At 46.8% G+C, this 14,101-nt stretch overlaps 1 protein-coding gene across 5 annotated transcripts; it reads left to right on the top strand.

Moving 5' to 3' along the window:
* Positions 1-5,435: 5,435 nt before the first annotated feature.
* Positions 5,436-13,800, top strand: Pcare (photoreceptor cilium actin regulator). Of its 5 annotated transcripts, XM_074050999.1 has the most exons (4): positions 5,436-7,395; positions 8,920-9,136; positions 13,072-13,093; positions 13,381-13,800. In XM_074050999.1, the coding sequence occupies exons 1-4, from the start codon at positions 5,436-5,438 to the stop codon at positions 13,576-13,578; spliced, it is 2,397 nt and encodes a 798-aa protein (XP_073907100.1). In that variant the 3' UTR covers positions 13,579-13,800. The 5 variants fall into 5 exon arrangements, 4 of the variants coding, with proteins under 4 accessions (XP_073907100.1, XP_073907099.1, XP_020010035.2 ...); XM_074050998.1 differs by having other exon boundaries at positions 5,436-9,136; XM_020154446.2 differs by lacking the exon at positions 13,072-13,093 and having other exon boundaries at positions 5,436-9,132; positions 13,367-13,800.
* The last annotated feature ends 301 nt before the right edge of the window (positions 13,801-14,101 follow it).

Here is a 14,101-nt window from a genome sequence, read left to right as displayed (position 1 = left end):
AATATTTTACATCATATAGATGATTATGATGAAGAAAATAAAATTTGCATCTAACTCCTGCGTTAACAGTGCAGTATGTCAAAGTTGTTGGTTAGTACTAGAGGAAGATTGGTTCATTCTTCATTTTAGATTGCCTGAGAATTGGGCAAATTCTCTTTGATGTGCCAATCTATTAATCAAAACCTACTCACGTGGAATATTACTAAGCAATAAAAATATCAAGTATTAAACTGAGCACAGTGACTCACATCTGCAATCCTAGCTACTTGGGAAGCAAAAATCTGGAAGACTGCAGTTCAAAGTCATCCAGGGCAAAAACTTATCAATACCCCATCTTAACAAAAAAGTTGAATGTGGTGCCACAGGTCTGTCATCCCAGCTACACAAGATAAGAAGCAGAAGAATCATAGTCCAGGCTAGTCTAGGCAAAAAACACAAGACTCTACCTGAAAGATTACTAAAAGCAAAAAGGGCTGGGAGCATAGCTCAAGTGGCAGATCACTGACTAGCAAGTGCAAGGCCCTGAATTCAAATCCCATCCACCCCAAAAAAATAACTAAAAGCATATTATAAAATATGCAAGTTAGCTGTCAGATCCACCTATAATATATATAATATATATGTGTGTATATCACTAGATAACCACAACCCAGATGAAGAAATAAGCCCTAAGAAATTCCCGTATATCAATGTCAGTCAAGAGCTCTTCCTAAATGCAAATTAAAACCACACTAAGATTCCACCTCACCCCTGTTAGAATAGCCATCATCAGCAACACCACCAACAACAGGTGTTGGCGAGGATGCGGGGAAAAAGGAACCCTTTTACACTGTTGGTGGGAATGTAGACTAGTACAACCACTCTGGAAAAAAATTTGGAGGCTACTTAAAAAGATGGACATCGATCTACCATTTGATCCAGCAATACCACTCTTGGGGATATACCCAAAAGACTGTTACTCCAGAGGCACCTGCACATCCATGTTTATTGCGGCACTATTCACAATAGCCAAGTTATGGAAACAGCCAAGATGTCCCAGCACTGACGAATGGATTAAGAAAATGTGGTATCTATACACAATGGAATTTTATGCAGCCATGAAGAAGAACGAAATGTTATCATTCGCTGGTAAATGGATGGAATTGGAGAACATCATTCTGAGTGAGGTTAGCCTGGCTCAAAAGACCAAAAATCGTATGTTCTCCCTCATATGTGGACATTAGATCAAGGGCAAACACAACAAGGGGATTGGACTATGAGCACATGATAAAAGCGAGAGCACACAAGGGAGGGGTGAGGATAGGTAAGACACCTAAAAAACTAGCTAGCATTTGTTGCCCTTAACGCAGAGAAACTAAAGCAGATACCTTAAAGCAACTGAGGCCAATAGGAAAAGGGGACCAGGAACTAGAGAAAAGGTTAGATCAAAAAGAATTAACCTAGAAGGTAACACCCACACACAGGAAATCAATGTGAGTTAATGCCCTGTATAGCTATCCTTATCTCAACCAGCAAAACCCCTTGTTCCTTCCTATTATTGCTTATACTCTCTCTACAACAAAATTAGAGACAAGGGCAAAATAGTTTCTGCTGGGTATTGAGGGGGGGAGCGGGAGGGGGTGGAGTGGGTGGTAAGGGAGGGGGTGGGGGCAGGGGGGAGAAATGAACCAAGCCTTGTATGCACATATGAATAATAAAAGAAAAATGAAAAGAAAAAAAAAAAGAGCTCTTCCTAGAGATGACCACTCTTTTCCGTTCCATAACCATACATAATTTTGCCTGTTCTTAAATTTCATAGGGTGGTTCTTTCCATATGTACTTTTGTGGCTGACTTCTTCCACTCATGCACCACCAGGCCGGGTGATAACTATCATAATTATCATTATGATAATTTTAAAATATATCTGTGTTGTTATATGTTTCAGTACTTTGCTTCTTGTATTGCTGGGTGGTATACCATTGTATAAATATATCAAATTTATTTATTTCCATATTGGTAGATATTTAGATTCTTTCCAATCTGAGGATATTATCAACACAGTTTCTCAGAATATTCATGTACTAGTCTCTTTGTGGTCCTATGCATTTAATACTCAAATAAATTCTTAGAAGTAGAATTGATGGGTCATAAGTTGTATGTTTAAACATCAGTTTTCCAAAGTAGTACCATTTTTCCCAGACAAAAGGTCTTTTGGCTTTTCACTTGAAACAACCATGGTTTTAAAAGAAAGAAAACCAAAAGATGGTCTTAATGGAAAATGAATAGCAATGTATAAACAACTTCTGAGAATTATTTTTAAGCATCAAGAAAATCAGTATAAAAAGTACAGAGCTCTCTGACAGCTTGTCCTTCAGGGCAACTACTTTGTTTTTGATCATTGCTTTAGAAATAATTTTAGTCACTTAGATCAAAGTTTTTCACAAAGGTTATTCATGCAGGGACTCGAATCCCAAGAGGACAAGAATTTACATAAAGCATCCTTCAGGTGAGCTTTTTATTCTCTTCAATGCAAGTCCTGAAGGGGAAAGAAGAGTACCCCCACACAGTGTTCCTGTTTACTGGCCAGCCCAGCATGGTGACAACTGAAATGATATCTCAATGTCTAACACAGCTTACCCCAAGGCACTGATTCAGCTGTGTCTCCCCTGAGTTCTGCTTCCGATAAACAGATCAGGGAAGTTTATTAATGATGCACTCTGGGGCACCAGGCTTGATCAGCATCAGGCCTTGCACACAGCCCCAGCAGCCAGTCTCTGCCTGCTCATAGTCCTTTCTGTTTCTGAGACATCCTGACACCCACAGTGCTCTTATTACTGGTTGTACAAGGCTCAGTAAGTGAAAATGAGACTATAAAGCCATAATATAACTCCAATCTTAGCAACTTCAAGAGATGCTCAGAGATGCAATATTTTTTCAATTGTGAAAATTCAAAATTATCAACAATCTAGATGTCCAAAAATGGGAAATGGTTAAATAAAAGCCTCCTACAGACAGTGGGAGTCATTATGTTAAGAATGAGGCCCTAGAAAAATCCAGAAGCCACTATAAAGTCAGCACAGGGACATCCTTAACGGATGGGGATGACAAAAACAAACCAAACAGACTTACAGGGCTCCAAGCCCAACTGTTGACAGTTATTTCTGATAGAGGAGTTAGGAATCCTAGTGGCTGAGAACGATGGCTTGAATTCTGATAAGGAATCATATTCTAGACTGCTGCCATTAATGGAATGACTTGTGATATACAGCAGAGTCTTGATGACCCCAACCTGTAGAAAATAACAGCACCCATCTGACCATCCAAGACCAAGAACTGCCCCACCCAACAGGGAGAAGTTGATGATAATTTAAAACCAATCCACCCCCTGGAAGTTAATACATGTCCCAGTTTTCCAGGACATCCCATGTCCACAGACCCAATAAAAGCTTGAGGTCTTGGGGTTCCCAGCACAGGCCTCCTTCTTGAGTCTGCTGCGCTCCTGTGTGGAGAGTGCACGTGTGTTCTGCTTTCACTTTGCTTTGCATTAATAAACCTGCTCCTGCTTAAGTCTCCTCTTTCTCTATCCTTGAACTCTTTCTCCAATGAGGCCAAATACTTCCTAGCCCCTAGACTCTGTGATATGAATCCAGCAACATTTCCAGATCATTCAAGAAAGGACTAGGGCTTTGTCCTTGACAAGCCAATGGATTTCTTATGACTTTTACTTTTATAAATAGCTTAGCTTCCAGGGGGGAAGGAGTAAGGAACTCCATTTTTTTAATTGTCTACCATGTGCCAGGCACTTACCAAATATTGATTGACTTACTCCCCACCAGAGTTCATTGTCCCCATTTTAAAGATGACTTCTGCTGGGTGCCAGTGGCTCATGACTGTAATCCTGCCTACTCAGGAGGCAGATATCAGGAGGATTATGGTTTGAAGCCAGTCCAGGGAAAATAGTTCACAAACCCTATCTCAAAATAAAATAAAATAAAATAAACTTATCACAAAAAAGGCCTAGTGGAGTGGCTCTAGCATGTGTGAGGCCCTGAGTTCAAAACCCAATACCACCATCACCAAAAAACAAAAGATTACCTCTGATGGGTATAGTGAAATGCACCTATAATTCCAGTACTCTGGAGGCTAAAGCAGGAATATCATGAATTTGAGGCCAGCCTGGGGTATATAGCAAGACTCAGTCTCAAAAAACAAAACCAAAGAGAGAAAAAAAGAAAAAAATATGAACTCTGTCTTAGAGAAGTTAAATTTAGCTTTCATAAATTCTCCCAACTCAGAGGAGTCAGGAGTCAGGACAAACACATATCCCTCTCCAGGCCTTTGCTCTAGAATTTCCCAACAGCAAAAAGATTTAAAAGGAATTTTAAAATTGGCAGCTACTTCCCTAAGCCAAGGACAAGAGCACCACGCTCAGCTTGAGTGGAAAGATGTGCTTGAAAAGAAAAACATTTTACCCCTTGGACTCTATCCTAGTGACTAAGTAACTCTCTACTTGCAAGGTTGAAATTTGTTTTCCTGTGAGAAAGGTTCACTAATGAGCCCCTTCCTGGGACAGCTCCACCCCCTGAGTCTCTACAATCCACAGTGACCACCTTGAACTTTATATGGTGGTAAGTTTCCCTACTCTCCGCTCTAGACCAGGATGAATGACTTTCCTACCATCTGACTCAATTCTCTAACACAGAAGAAAGCAACCCTGTCTTCCTCATTCACAGTCTTACTACCTTAAGACATTGTCTGTCACTAGTGTTGTGGGATTTCATTTAACAAACCACGCAGACAACAGTATTACCGTCTGTTATGTGCTTTGGGGGATCTTCTTGATACTAGCAGGTTGGAGCACAGTTGGCTGGTTTGCCCTTGGTAATCTGTGAAGGTCACTTCTCTTCCAGAGCCTGTAATCGGTAAGCCTGCACTTCTCTTCTACAAATGTGTCTCTTCCACATTTTGCAATTAAGGCTCATTTCTCTGGGTTTCATATGGCAGGCGTCTGAACAGAATTAAAAGCATAAGCACGTGCAAAACTAATCCGCTTCCCAAGATAGTAAATGCTGAGAAGTCCTATATTAGAACACACTGCGAGTGCTGACTGGCCAGGGCATGATTAACCTAATAGGCTTAAAGCGCCACTTGCCATCCACATCTGTCAGGACATGAGCAAAACACAGGCCCTAATCCACCACATTGAGTGTCCCACTGCTCACTAACAGCAGGGAACTCAAAACTTAGGACAACAGGCACCACTCCCTCTTCACTGCAGGGCCAAGGAAGTAAAGAAAGCTGGTTCCAAGGTTAGGACCTTGCACCAAGGACTTCAAAGGATTCTGCTTTGGAGTTACCTGGATGGACCAGTAAGGCTGCCTTTTGTTCCTATTGCCGAGATGATTCTCTGAAAATTGTGACAGTTGTGGATGGAAGATGACTACAAGCTGAAACCATGGGGTGTACACCTTCACACAATGACATCGTAAACAGCGTTGCAAAGAGTGGTATTCAGTTTTTGAAAAAGCCCAAAGCAATCTTGCCAGGACAGCAAGGAGGCAGTGAAAGATGTCCCATCCCTTTGCTGGTTAAGAGTTCCACCTGCTATGATCCTGGGGGAGACTTGCCCCAGGGACAGAGGCTGACAGAGGAGCTGAGTTCCAGGAGGTCCCAAACTGGGGCTGAAGGTCTTTGTCAGGTCATGGGAGAGATGGAAGGACCAATCCCAGAAACCCAAACGTCCCCATCCAGGCTGAGCTCATCACAAAGCCATGTGGCTAAGGACATTCCGTTCAAGACACCAGGATTCCACCAAACACAAGGAGCAGCCTTTCCTGGGAAAGAGAGTGAGGAAAGTATCCAGGACACCTCAAAATGGGAAAGGAAACCAGAGTGCCACCAATTGGGCCAACAGGGCCATTGCTTCCAAACCATCCTTCCTGCTCCTGGCTCAGAAGGCCAAGTGGACTTCCCCAAGTCCCTAGTAAACACCCACCAGCACGCCTATGCCTACCTGCACTGCAGCCTCTCGCGATACGAAGCAATTGTGCACCTCGTGCATCAGGCCACCCAGACCCGGGAACTGCTGAAGCCCATGTTCAGTTTCCTGCTGCTGTGTTTCGAGGAGGTCAGCCAGCTCCTGGGGGAGATCTCCAAGGATGGAGAGGTGCTCCTCCAGGAAGTTAGGGAGGATCTGGCTTGGCCATCAAGGAAAGGAGAACCCCAGGAGCAGCCAGACCTCTTGCAACAGCTGCTGCAGTACACAGTCAGCAAACTGCAGGTGCTCCACGGCACAGTGGCTTCCCTCACTGGCAGCTTCCTGGAAGGCTCCAGCAGCTACTTCCACTCCACTGCCAGCCACCTGGAAAGTAAGCTGAGCACAAAGAGGGGTGTTGATGAACGGCTCCTGAGGGCCCTGGGGCAACTAGAAAGCCTGGCCAGTGGCCATGGTGACCCTGGGCTGCAGGGTCCACCCTTGTGCTCTGAGGACAGTGGCATTGGTGCTGACAATGAGTCTGTGCAGTCCACAGACAAGCTAGGCAAGCAAGCCAGCTGGGACTTTGCACCAGAACCTGTAGAATGGAAACCAGGGATTTCACCGCAAGTGGAGACCAGAATGTCAGGGCATGCCTGGCAGCAAAGCCCATTCTGGATAGGTTCAGAAAGACCCCAGGACTGCCCACTGTCAAGGCCTGCTGTGGCAAAGGTTCAGCCTGCAGCACAGGGTGAAGCAAAGAGCCCAGGCCCCTCCAGCACAAGCCCAGAAAGTATCACCTCTAAGCCTTTGGAAAAAGGCAAGAGCACTCCGTGGGACTCCCTAGGGACTGAGGTTCCTGTGGAAGCACATCTTCCTAAAAACCCCGGGTTGGTGGAGGCTCCATCCCTTAGTGAAGGTGAGGACAGCAGTCCAGAGGAGGAAGATGAAGTTAGCTACATGAGCCTGTGTGCAGAGCAGGAAAATACTCCACATTCAAGACCAGGGTCTTCACCCACTGACCGGGAAAGGCTTTTTCAACCACACTCTAGGAAGCTGAGAAGCCCCCAGGCCCAAGAAATAATTCTGAAGATGAAAGAAGCTATCAGTGAAAAGATCAAGTTTGTCCCTGTGCCCTCTGGATACCAGGACTGGGCTGAGGAAGAGGAAGGGAGGGCAGTAACCCCACCAAGACCTAGCACGGTCAGTGGCAGCAGGGGGATTCCTGAGAGGCAGAGGAGGTCTCAGTCAGAAGGGTGTCTTAAGAACCATGTGGAGGACCCCACCCTCCAGGAGCTGCAGAGGGTCCAGAGAGACCTCAGTCAGAGGTTGGAGATGTTTTATGCCTTGGGTGCTACACGGCAGGGGCAGAGCAAGGGCCAGCTTCTGCAGCCCAGAGTAACAGCACTGTGGCCCCATAGCAGCTGCAGGGTAAGTCCCAGCAACACTGTCAGCAAGTTCAAGGCCTCCCTCTCCAAGAACTTCAGCATTTTGCCTAGTCAGAATAAGGGCATTGTTCAGAGATGCGGTTCCCACTCTGAGGAAGAACAGGGGAAAGCTGAGAAGCTGCCAAACTCCATTCTTCCAAGTGAGGACAGCGAGGCACCCACAGTCAAGGTCGGGGATGTCAGGCGCTGTCCCACCAGAACATCAGTCAAGAAACTTATTGAAACTTTCAGTCCCACTGAGAATCTGAAGACACAGGGGGACTCCAGGAACTCCGGGTCAAGCCCCTGCCTCAGGAAGTGGGGGGTCCCTGTCATGCCTCCCAGATTTCCCATATACAGGGGGCTTGCCCCTTTGTACCCTAAGCCCCAAATTTCTCCAGCAGCAGGCAGAGAGTCTCTCAAGATGGGCACACACTGGAGGTCCTTCGCTCCAATCTTTCCTCCTCTGCCTACAGCAGAAGCATCCAAGAGTGAGGACATCAACAATGATACAGAGTGGGACCCTGAGCAACTCCCTCCACCACCCCTGGAAATCCTGATGGACAACTCATTCACTTCTCTGGAGCCCCCAGAAAGCAGCAAGTCAGCAGCGAGCTCCCCCGAAGAGACCCAGGTACCAGGGCTGGGAGAAGCTGGTCCCACCCGAAAAACATGGGCTTCCACAAAGCTAAGAGCCTCCATGAGCCACATTGACTTGCTGCCCCGCAAGGGCACTGCCAACCCCTCTAGGCTGCACAGCACAAGACCAGGAAGCAATAGAAGTGGTGGCAATCCCAGAAAGCTGGCCTTGGACCCAAACCACCCACCAGCAGCCTGCTCAAATCCAGATGTGGAGAGTGGGGCTCAGAGTCAGGCACAGGAAGAGAAGGTTGCAAGTGTCTCCAAGCATCACCGAAAGGCAATCCCCTGGCACCATGCCAGCCCTACATTGGGGCAAAGCAGGACCTTGGAACTCAGCCAGGCCAGACCCACACAAGGGCCACGGTCTACAGAAGCCTCCAGGCACAGCCGAGAGAGAAGCCCCCATGTGGTCCGAAAGGCCCCTCCTGCAAGGGCACATGGACATGGGCCACCCAAAGCAGACAAGAGGCAGCAGAGCATGTCCTCCTCTTGTGGACCTGCCCAGCCAAGCCTCACTGATATTCTCAGTTCCCCCAGCCCACCACTCAGCCCTGGAGCCCCCAACCAACCTGTGAGCCCCAGGACACTAAGCCCATCAACCACAAGGAAGCAAACTTCCCCACCATCCCAGCACAAGCTGCCCAGCTCACCCCCAGGGAGCCCACCCACTCAGCACAAGATCTCCAGCCCTCCTGCCCAGTGCTCTCCTTCCTCTGTCCTTTTCCCATCCCTCCCAGAATCCACTTCTCAGGGGCACAAGGTGACAAGAGAGTCTGAAGACAGTGAAGCAACCACAACCAAAACATCTGGGAACACACATTCCATGTTCTGCCCTGACACCTCCTCTCTGTTTGCAGCTAAATCACCATTCTCAACAGCCCAATCACTGCCACCAGAGCCTTGTGTCTCTCTTCGGACCCCAGCAGGATGCTGGAGGAGTAGCTCAGGGCCACAACTGAGGGTAAATTTGCAGAGAAGAATGGTTCTGTGTGCCCTCAACCCTCTGCCTTTTGTCAGAAGGACAGCTCCCAACCACCAGCTGGGTGTCCCACTTCTGCTAACAGGTTCCAGTGCCACCAGCCCCTCTTGGGAATCCCAGTCCAGCCAAAGCAGGTAAGCAGCATCCGCAGGCCACCACCCTTCCATTACCTGGAGCAGAGAAGAGCAAAGATAGTTAGTCTCTTCCCCTTGACCATGAGTGAATCCACTTTTATCTGGCACACATTTTGGGTTCCTGAGAAAGATTTTAGTTGAAAATAAGCTTGTTTGAATTTAAAAAAAAAAAAAAAGTTGAAAACAACCAGCTTAACCCTTCTCCACACACCCCTTATCTTCTTATCTTATAGATGGGGAAACTGGGGCGATCTGACCTGTCCCCAGGGCTGGCTCACTACACTCTGGTCTAGATTCTGAGAGGTCCTCTAACTATCTGGTCCCAGGACCCTTTAAACTCTTAAAAATTATTGAAAACCTAAAAGAAGCTTTGTATATGTGGGTTATAGCTATAAATTTTTGTCATAAAGTTAAAACTGAGAAATATTTAAATATTTTTTAAAGAATAAACCCATTCTATGTCATACAATCCTCATGCCTCAGCTTCCTGAGTGTTGGGATTACAGGCTTACACTACCATGTCTAGCCAAAAAGTATATTTTCCTTTAAAAAAATTAGTGAAAGGATTTACATTTCTGCAAATCTTGCTGATGTCTGGCTTAGTAGGAGGCCAGCTGGCTTTTGCAGCCAGTCAGTGATGATGTCACACACTATGTGGACTTTGGAAACGCCTCCCTACATTCCCCAGAGAGTAAATGCAAAGGGCAAGTAACATTTCCCTGTTGATAAAAATAGGTTTGACCCCAGGAGCTCCCTGGAAGTATCTCCAGGATACCCAAGGGGCCCACAGGTCACACCTTAAAAATGGATGGTTCTGGAGGTATGGAATAGAAATGTCTGATTTTATGTGGCCCCAAGGACCTGGCTTCAACTCTGGAGTAAGAACATTCATAAGCACTAAACACCGGAATCCAGAGCAGGGGCTGCCCTCCCTGCCCTGGGCAGACTGCGTCCCCAGTATACCTTTTTTCAGAAGAACCAAGTGCCTTGCATATCATTAGTACAGCCTGGAGACAGGCCTGGGCACACCTGCAAGGGGACAGGAGTCAGTACAGCCATTGTGTGAGTGCTGAAAGAAGGACTTATAGGCTCAGGTGGTAATTTTATAGAATACATGGGGGGAAAATATCAATCGGAGGCCAATTAAAGAACTCTTATCAGTGTGTCCTGATTTCAGATCAGACAAAACTCAACTAACACCAGTCCTTGTTCTCTCTGCATTGCCTACAGTCATGTAAACCAGCAGTTAATTCCTGCCCAAGTGATATGCATCACAGGTTTCAACCATCTGTCCAGGCATAAATGGTAATTCTTTACAAAGTACTCAGCAGTCAATTTTAAATAAAGATATTCTCTCAGGAAAGTTGCGCATTATAATAGTTATATAAACTTCCCCAGACACTTGAAAGAAATGAAATATTGATTATTTTTGCAAGAATCTTAATATAATGTTGTGCTTTCCTCAAATCTAAAATGAGCTTCCTACAGCACAGTGGCTTTCATCTAAGAACCTCTGTAAATGTTAATGCATTATTCCTCACGCCAGCTACTTATTTAGTTATTAGATTTCTAAAACTGTGCCCTTCAGGAAAAGAGCTTGAGAGAACAGGGACAATAAAATGGCATTAATTAAAAACACTAACATTTTAAAACAGCAGGACCTATAAAATTGTTCAAGAACATAAAATTGGTCAAGAAGAAAATAATGCCCTTCTCCCAGGTTTTGCTCAGCATGCAGCAGCCTAAAAGGTAGTTTTATGTCCTGAATCTCAATATTTGGGGGAAGGAGGTACTTGTAGCTTGAAAGAGAAGCTTGTTCAAGGTCACATGGAAGGTCACTTCATGACTTGTACCCATTCCCCGGCCTCTTGGTATGACCACACTTCTAAACCATTCCAAACTATGAGCACAAGATGGAAAAATGCTCACGCCCTAATTCACTGTCCCAAGGTGAGAATTTGGTGTCTGGAAACAGAAACACGCCAGCTGTAAGAGCTCTGAGCATTTGCTTCTCTGTTGAGGGCAAGGATATTTTTCTGCTACCTCACATATGGGCATGGTTTCCCCAAGATCATGTTAGAGAGCCAAGGACGAATTGGAATGGGCCTTTTCCCAAGCTGGAACTGCAGGCACACAGCCGTGCCCACTGACTTGCGGCTGAGGCAGGCTTGCAGAATCTAATGCTCTGACCTTGACTTTGGCTCTCTTCCTGTCTCTCCAGCCTAGGCATTATCCCCTTTCATAGAAATGAAAAAATATAGGATGGTGTGTATATCCTCCTCCTGTCTTGAGGACCGGGGGAGCAGGAACAGTCCCTGCAGGCTTCCTCAAGGAGTTCAATTACTGAATTTCAACTGTTAAGTATGTGCCAAATCCCCTGGTAGGAGATTTGCCAGTCCCTAGCCTCAGAATGTCGGGGTACTGTGTGCACTCAAGAAGGGCACAAACTTTCTCCCCTAAATGCATGCTTTTTATCTTTGCCTAGCCTGAACTGGTGAGGCAGAGGCTCAGTGTAGTCCCCACTTAACCACCTGAATTACACTGCCCAATGGCCAGGACAAGGTGGTCAGTTACTCTCCCTAAGCAGTTCCAGGAAGAGACAGAAACACAGCCACAGTGTGACAACCAGGAAAATCAGCTTCCTGGCGGATTGATGCAAATGTGGAACCTGGTTGAGGCTGAGAAAATAGAGTTCTAGATCAACTTGTTTATCCAGCTACCATGTCAGCCTCCACAGAGTGGCATGCCACAGCCCTTCCCTAGAGCATGTCCTCACCCCTTCCTGCCAGGCCCTCCAGGGAGCAGCAATGGCTGCAGGGAGCAGCAAGGGCTGGGGCACCGGTGAAGGGTATCCTGCATTTGCCTTCCCACTTGCCAAGGGCTCAGGGAGAAGGAAGGAAGGAAGATGGTAGCTGTGGCCCTCAAGTCACACTGGGCCCTGAACACTTGCAGAGACCTGTGATAGGACCAGAGCTGATTGTGAGGAATCTGGCTCTAAGGCATGCAGTGGGTTTCTCACTGCCATCCCACCAAGCCCCACTCTCACCACCTTGATCTTGTTCAGATCCAATCACACATTTGTCCTCTACTGGTTCAGTGTCATATGTGCAGAGCTAGATCATGCCGTCCCAGGCAGAGAGAAGTACCTTCTAGTCAGGTCTGGGCAGGTGGGAAAAGGGCTCTTGTTCTGCTCCTGAGGCCACTGATTGAGAGCTCTGGCCAAAGCACCACTCTCTGAGTCCCAGGTGTCCACCTATAACTTGAGTCCTTCCCAGCTGTGACTTCCTATTAACTTTACCACGCAGCACCATAGTGACAGGTAGTGAGCTCACTGAGCACCAAGAGCTCTATGTTTCACCCAGTACTGATATCTGTGAGTGCCTGGTGAGAGCGTACTGTCATAACTTCTACTTAAAAGAAGGGAAACTGAGACTCAGAGAGATCAATTAACAGGCTACATGGCACACAGCTGGGAAGTAGAAGAGTTAGGACTTGAACCCAGGCAGCCAGACTCCAACCTCCACCAGAAGCCCCAAGGCCAGCTAGTCAATAGATAACCAGTGTGGCTTTCAGAGTTGGTCCTTCCCGCTCTGTATTTTGTAAAACCTCCATTCTGCTCTCCCCATATATCCCCAGTCAAGCTAGGTATTAGGTGGGGGTCCCCTTCCCATTCATAGCCCTCTTTGGCAATGTCACTCGGCAGCTAGGAAGCTCTGTCCTAGCCCAGTGTTGGGCGAGGGTTGGCCAAGCAGTTTCCATATGCTTCCATTCAGGAAAAGAGTAGCATGTACAAAACAGTTTTTTGTTTGACTGTTTGGGGTTTTTTTTTTTTTTGCTTTTTTTTTTTGTCTTTTTTGGTTTTTGTTGTTGTTGTTTTTAATTCAATTAGCTAAGCCCCCTGCAACTTTAAAAACAAAAACAAAATAAAGGCCCAGCTCCCGGAGCTCCTCCCAGGGAGTTGCTTCATTCAGAGCAGCAGGACCCTGGGCACAGAAGAACTGGACTTGACCTGTCAGCAGAAGTCCTGGGAGCTGGCTCCTAGCAGGCCCAACCATAGCAGGCAGGCAGGTGCACAGCAGGGACAGCCCAGCCTGGCATCAGGGGTAAGCTGCTGGGCGGTGAGGGAGATGGGGAGGAGCAAACAGAGGAGAGTAGGGAACAGGGAAGGGAGCCAGAAGGAGCTGCAGAGAAGGAACATCTGATCTGTCCTTGTCTTTCCTCTTGGCAGAGGCAATGGCACTGAGGAGAGTCCGAAGCAAGACACCACACCTTGGAGGAGCCCCTATGCCCCAGAACTGCTGAGCGGAGGTGCTGGTGCCAGGCAGGCATCTCCCCCAGAGCTCTGCGTGTTGGGCCATGGACTGCAGCCGGAGGCTCGCGTCAGCCGCAACCAGGACAAATCCCAGTCAGAGGCACAGCCCCAGCAGAAAGAGGTGGCCTGACAGGCTAGGCTGGCTAATACTAGTCACCCAGAAGACACCCCAAAGATGATGGGGAAACCAACTCCTCCTCAGCTGCCTCAGAAAGGCCTCAAAGATGCATTGCCCAGGGTTCTGATAAATTTTAAACAATCACCAGTTCCAGTCCCAGATCCTTCTTTGCCTTAGGGTTCAAAGGTTAACCAAAACCTTAGGCCCAGAGATGACACTCTATAACCCTTCAAATACCAGCCTTAATTTAGGGGGGAATATATTTATTCCTAAAGGGCCACATGTTCTACACGGTAACCCCTGGTAATCATAACATCATTTAATCCTCACAACAATGAATGAAATAAATAGCGTTCTCCAGTTTTGCAGATAAGAAAACCAAAGATGTGGGGCAGAGGGCCCCCTCCCCAGGTACCTGCTGTACAGATAAGAGAATAGAGCAAGCATTGGTACAGATGGGGATGGCCCTAGACTCTAGGCTCTTTTCCTGACATTACATATTCCTTAATGATCCCATCACTCCACCTACGTAAGT

This window comes from Castor canadensis, chromosome 12 (genome assembly GCF_047511655.1).
Source record: "Castor canadensis chromosome 12, mCasCan1.hap1v2, whole genome shotgun sequence".
In the NCBI taxonomy this organism is placed as follows: domain Eukaryota; kingdom Metazoa; phylum Chordata; class Mammalia; order Rodentia; family Castoridae; genus Castor; species Castor canadensis.
Note: the sequence above shows the minus strand (reverse complement) of the source record. Positions and strands in the feature narration are given on the sequence as shown.

Bases quoted from the DNA above. Each gene is read 5' to 3' on its own strand.
- Pcare (XM_074050998.1), top strand. From the start codon at position 5,436: ATGGGGTGTACACCTTCACACAATGACATCGTAAACAGCGTTGCAAAG. The intron at 9,137-13,071 runs GTAAGCAGCATC...ATAAAGGCCCAG, and splicing joins TCCCAGTCCAGCCAAAGCAG to CTCCCGGAGCTCCTCCCAGG. The intron at 13,094-13,380 runs GTTGCTTCATTC...AATGGCACTGAG, and splicing joins CCCGGAGCTCCTCCCAGGGA to GAGAGTCCGAAGCAAGACAC.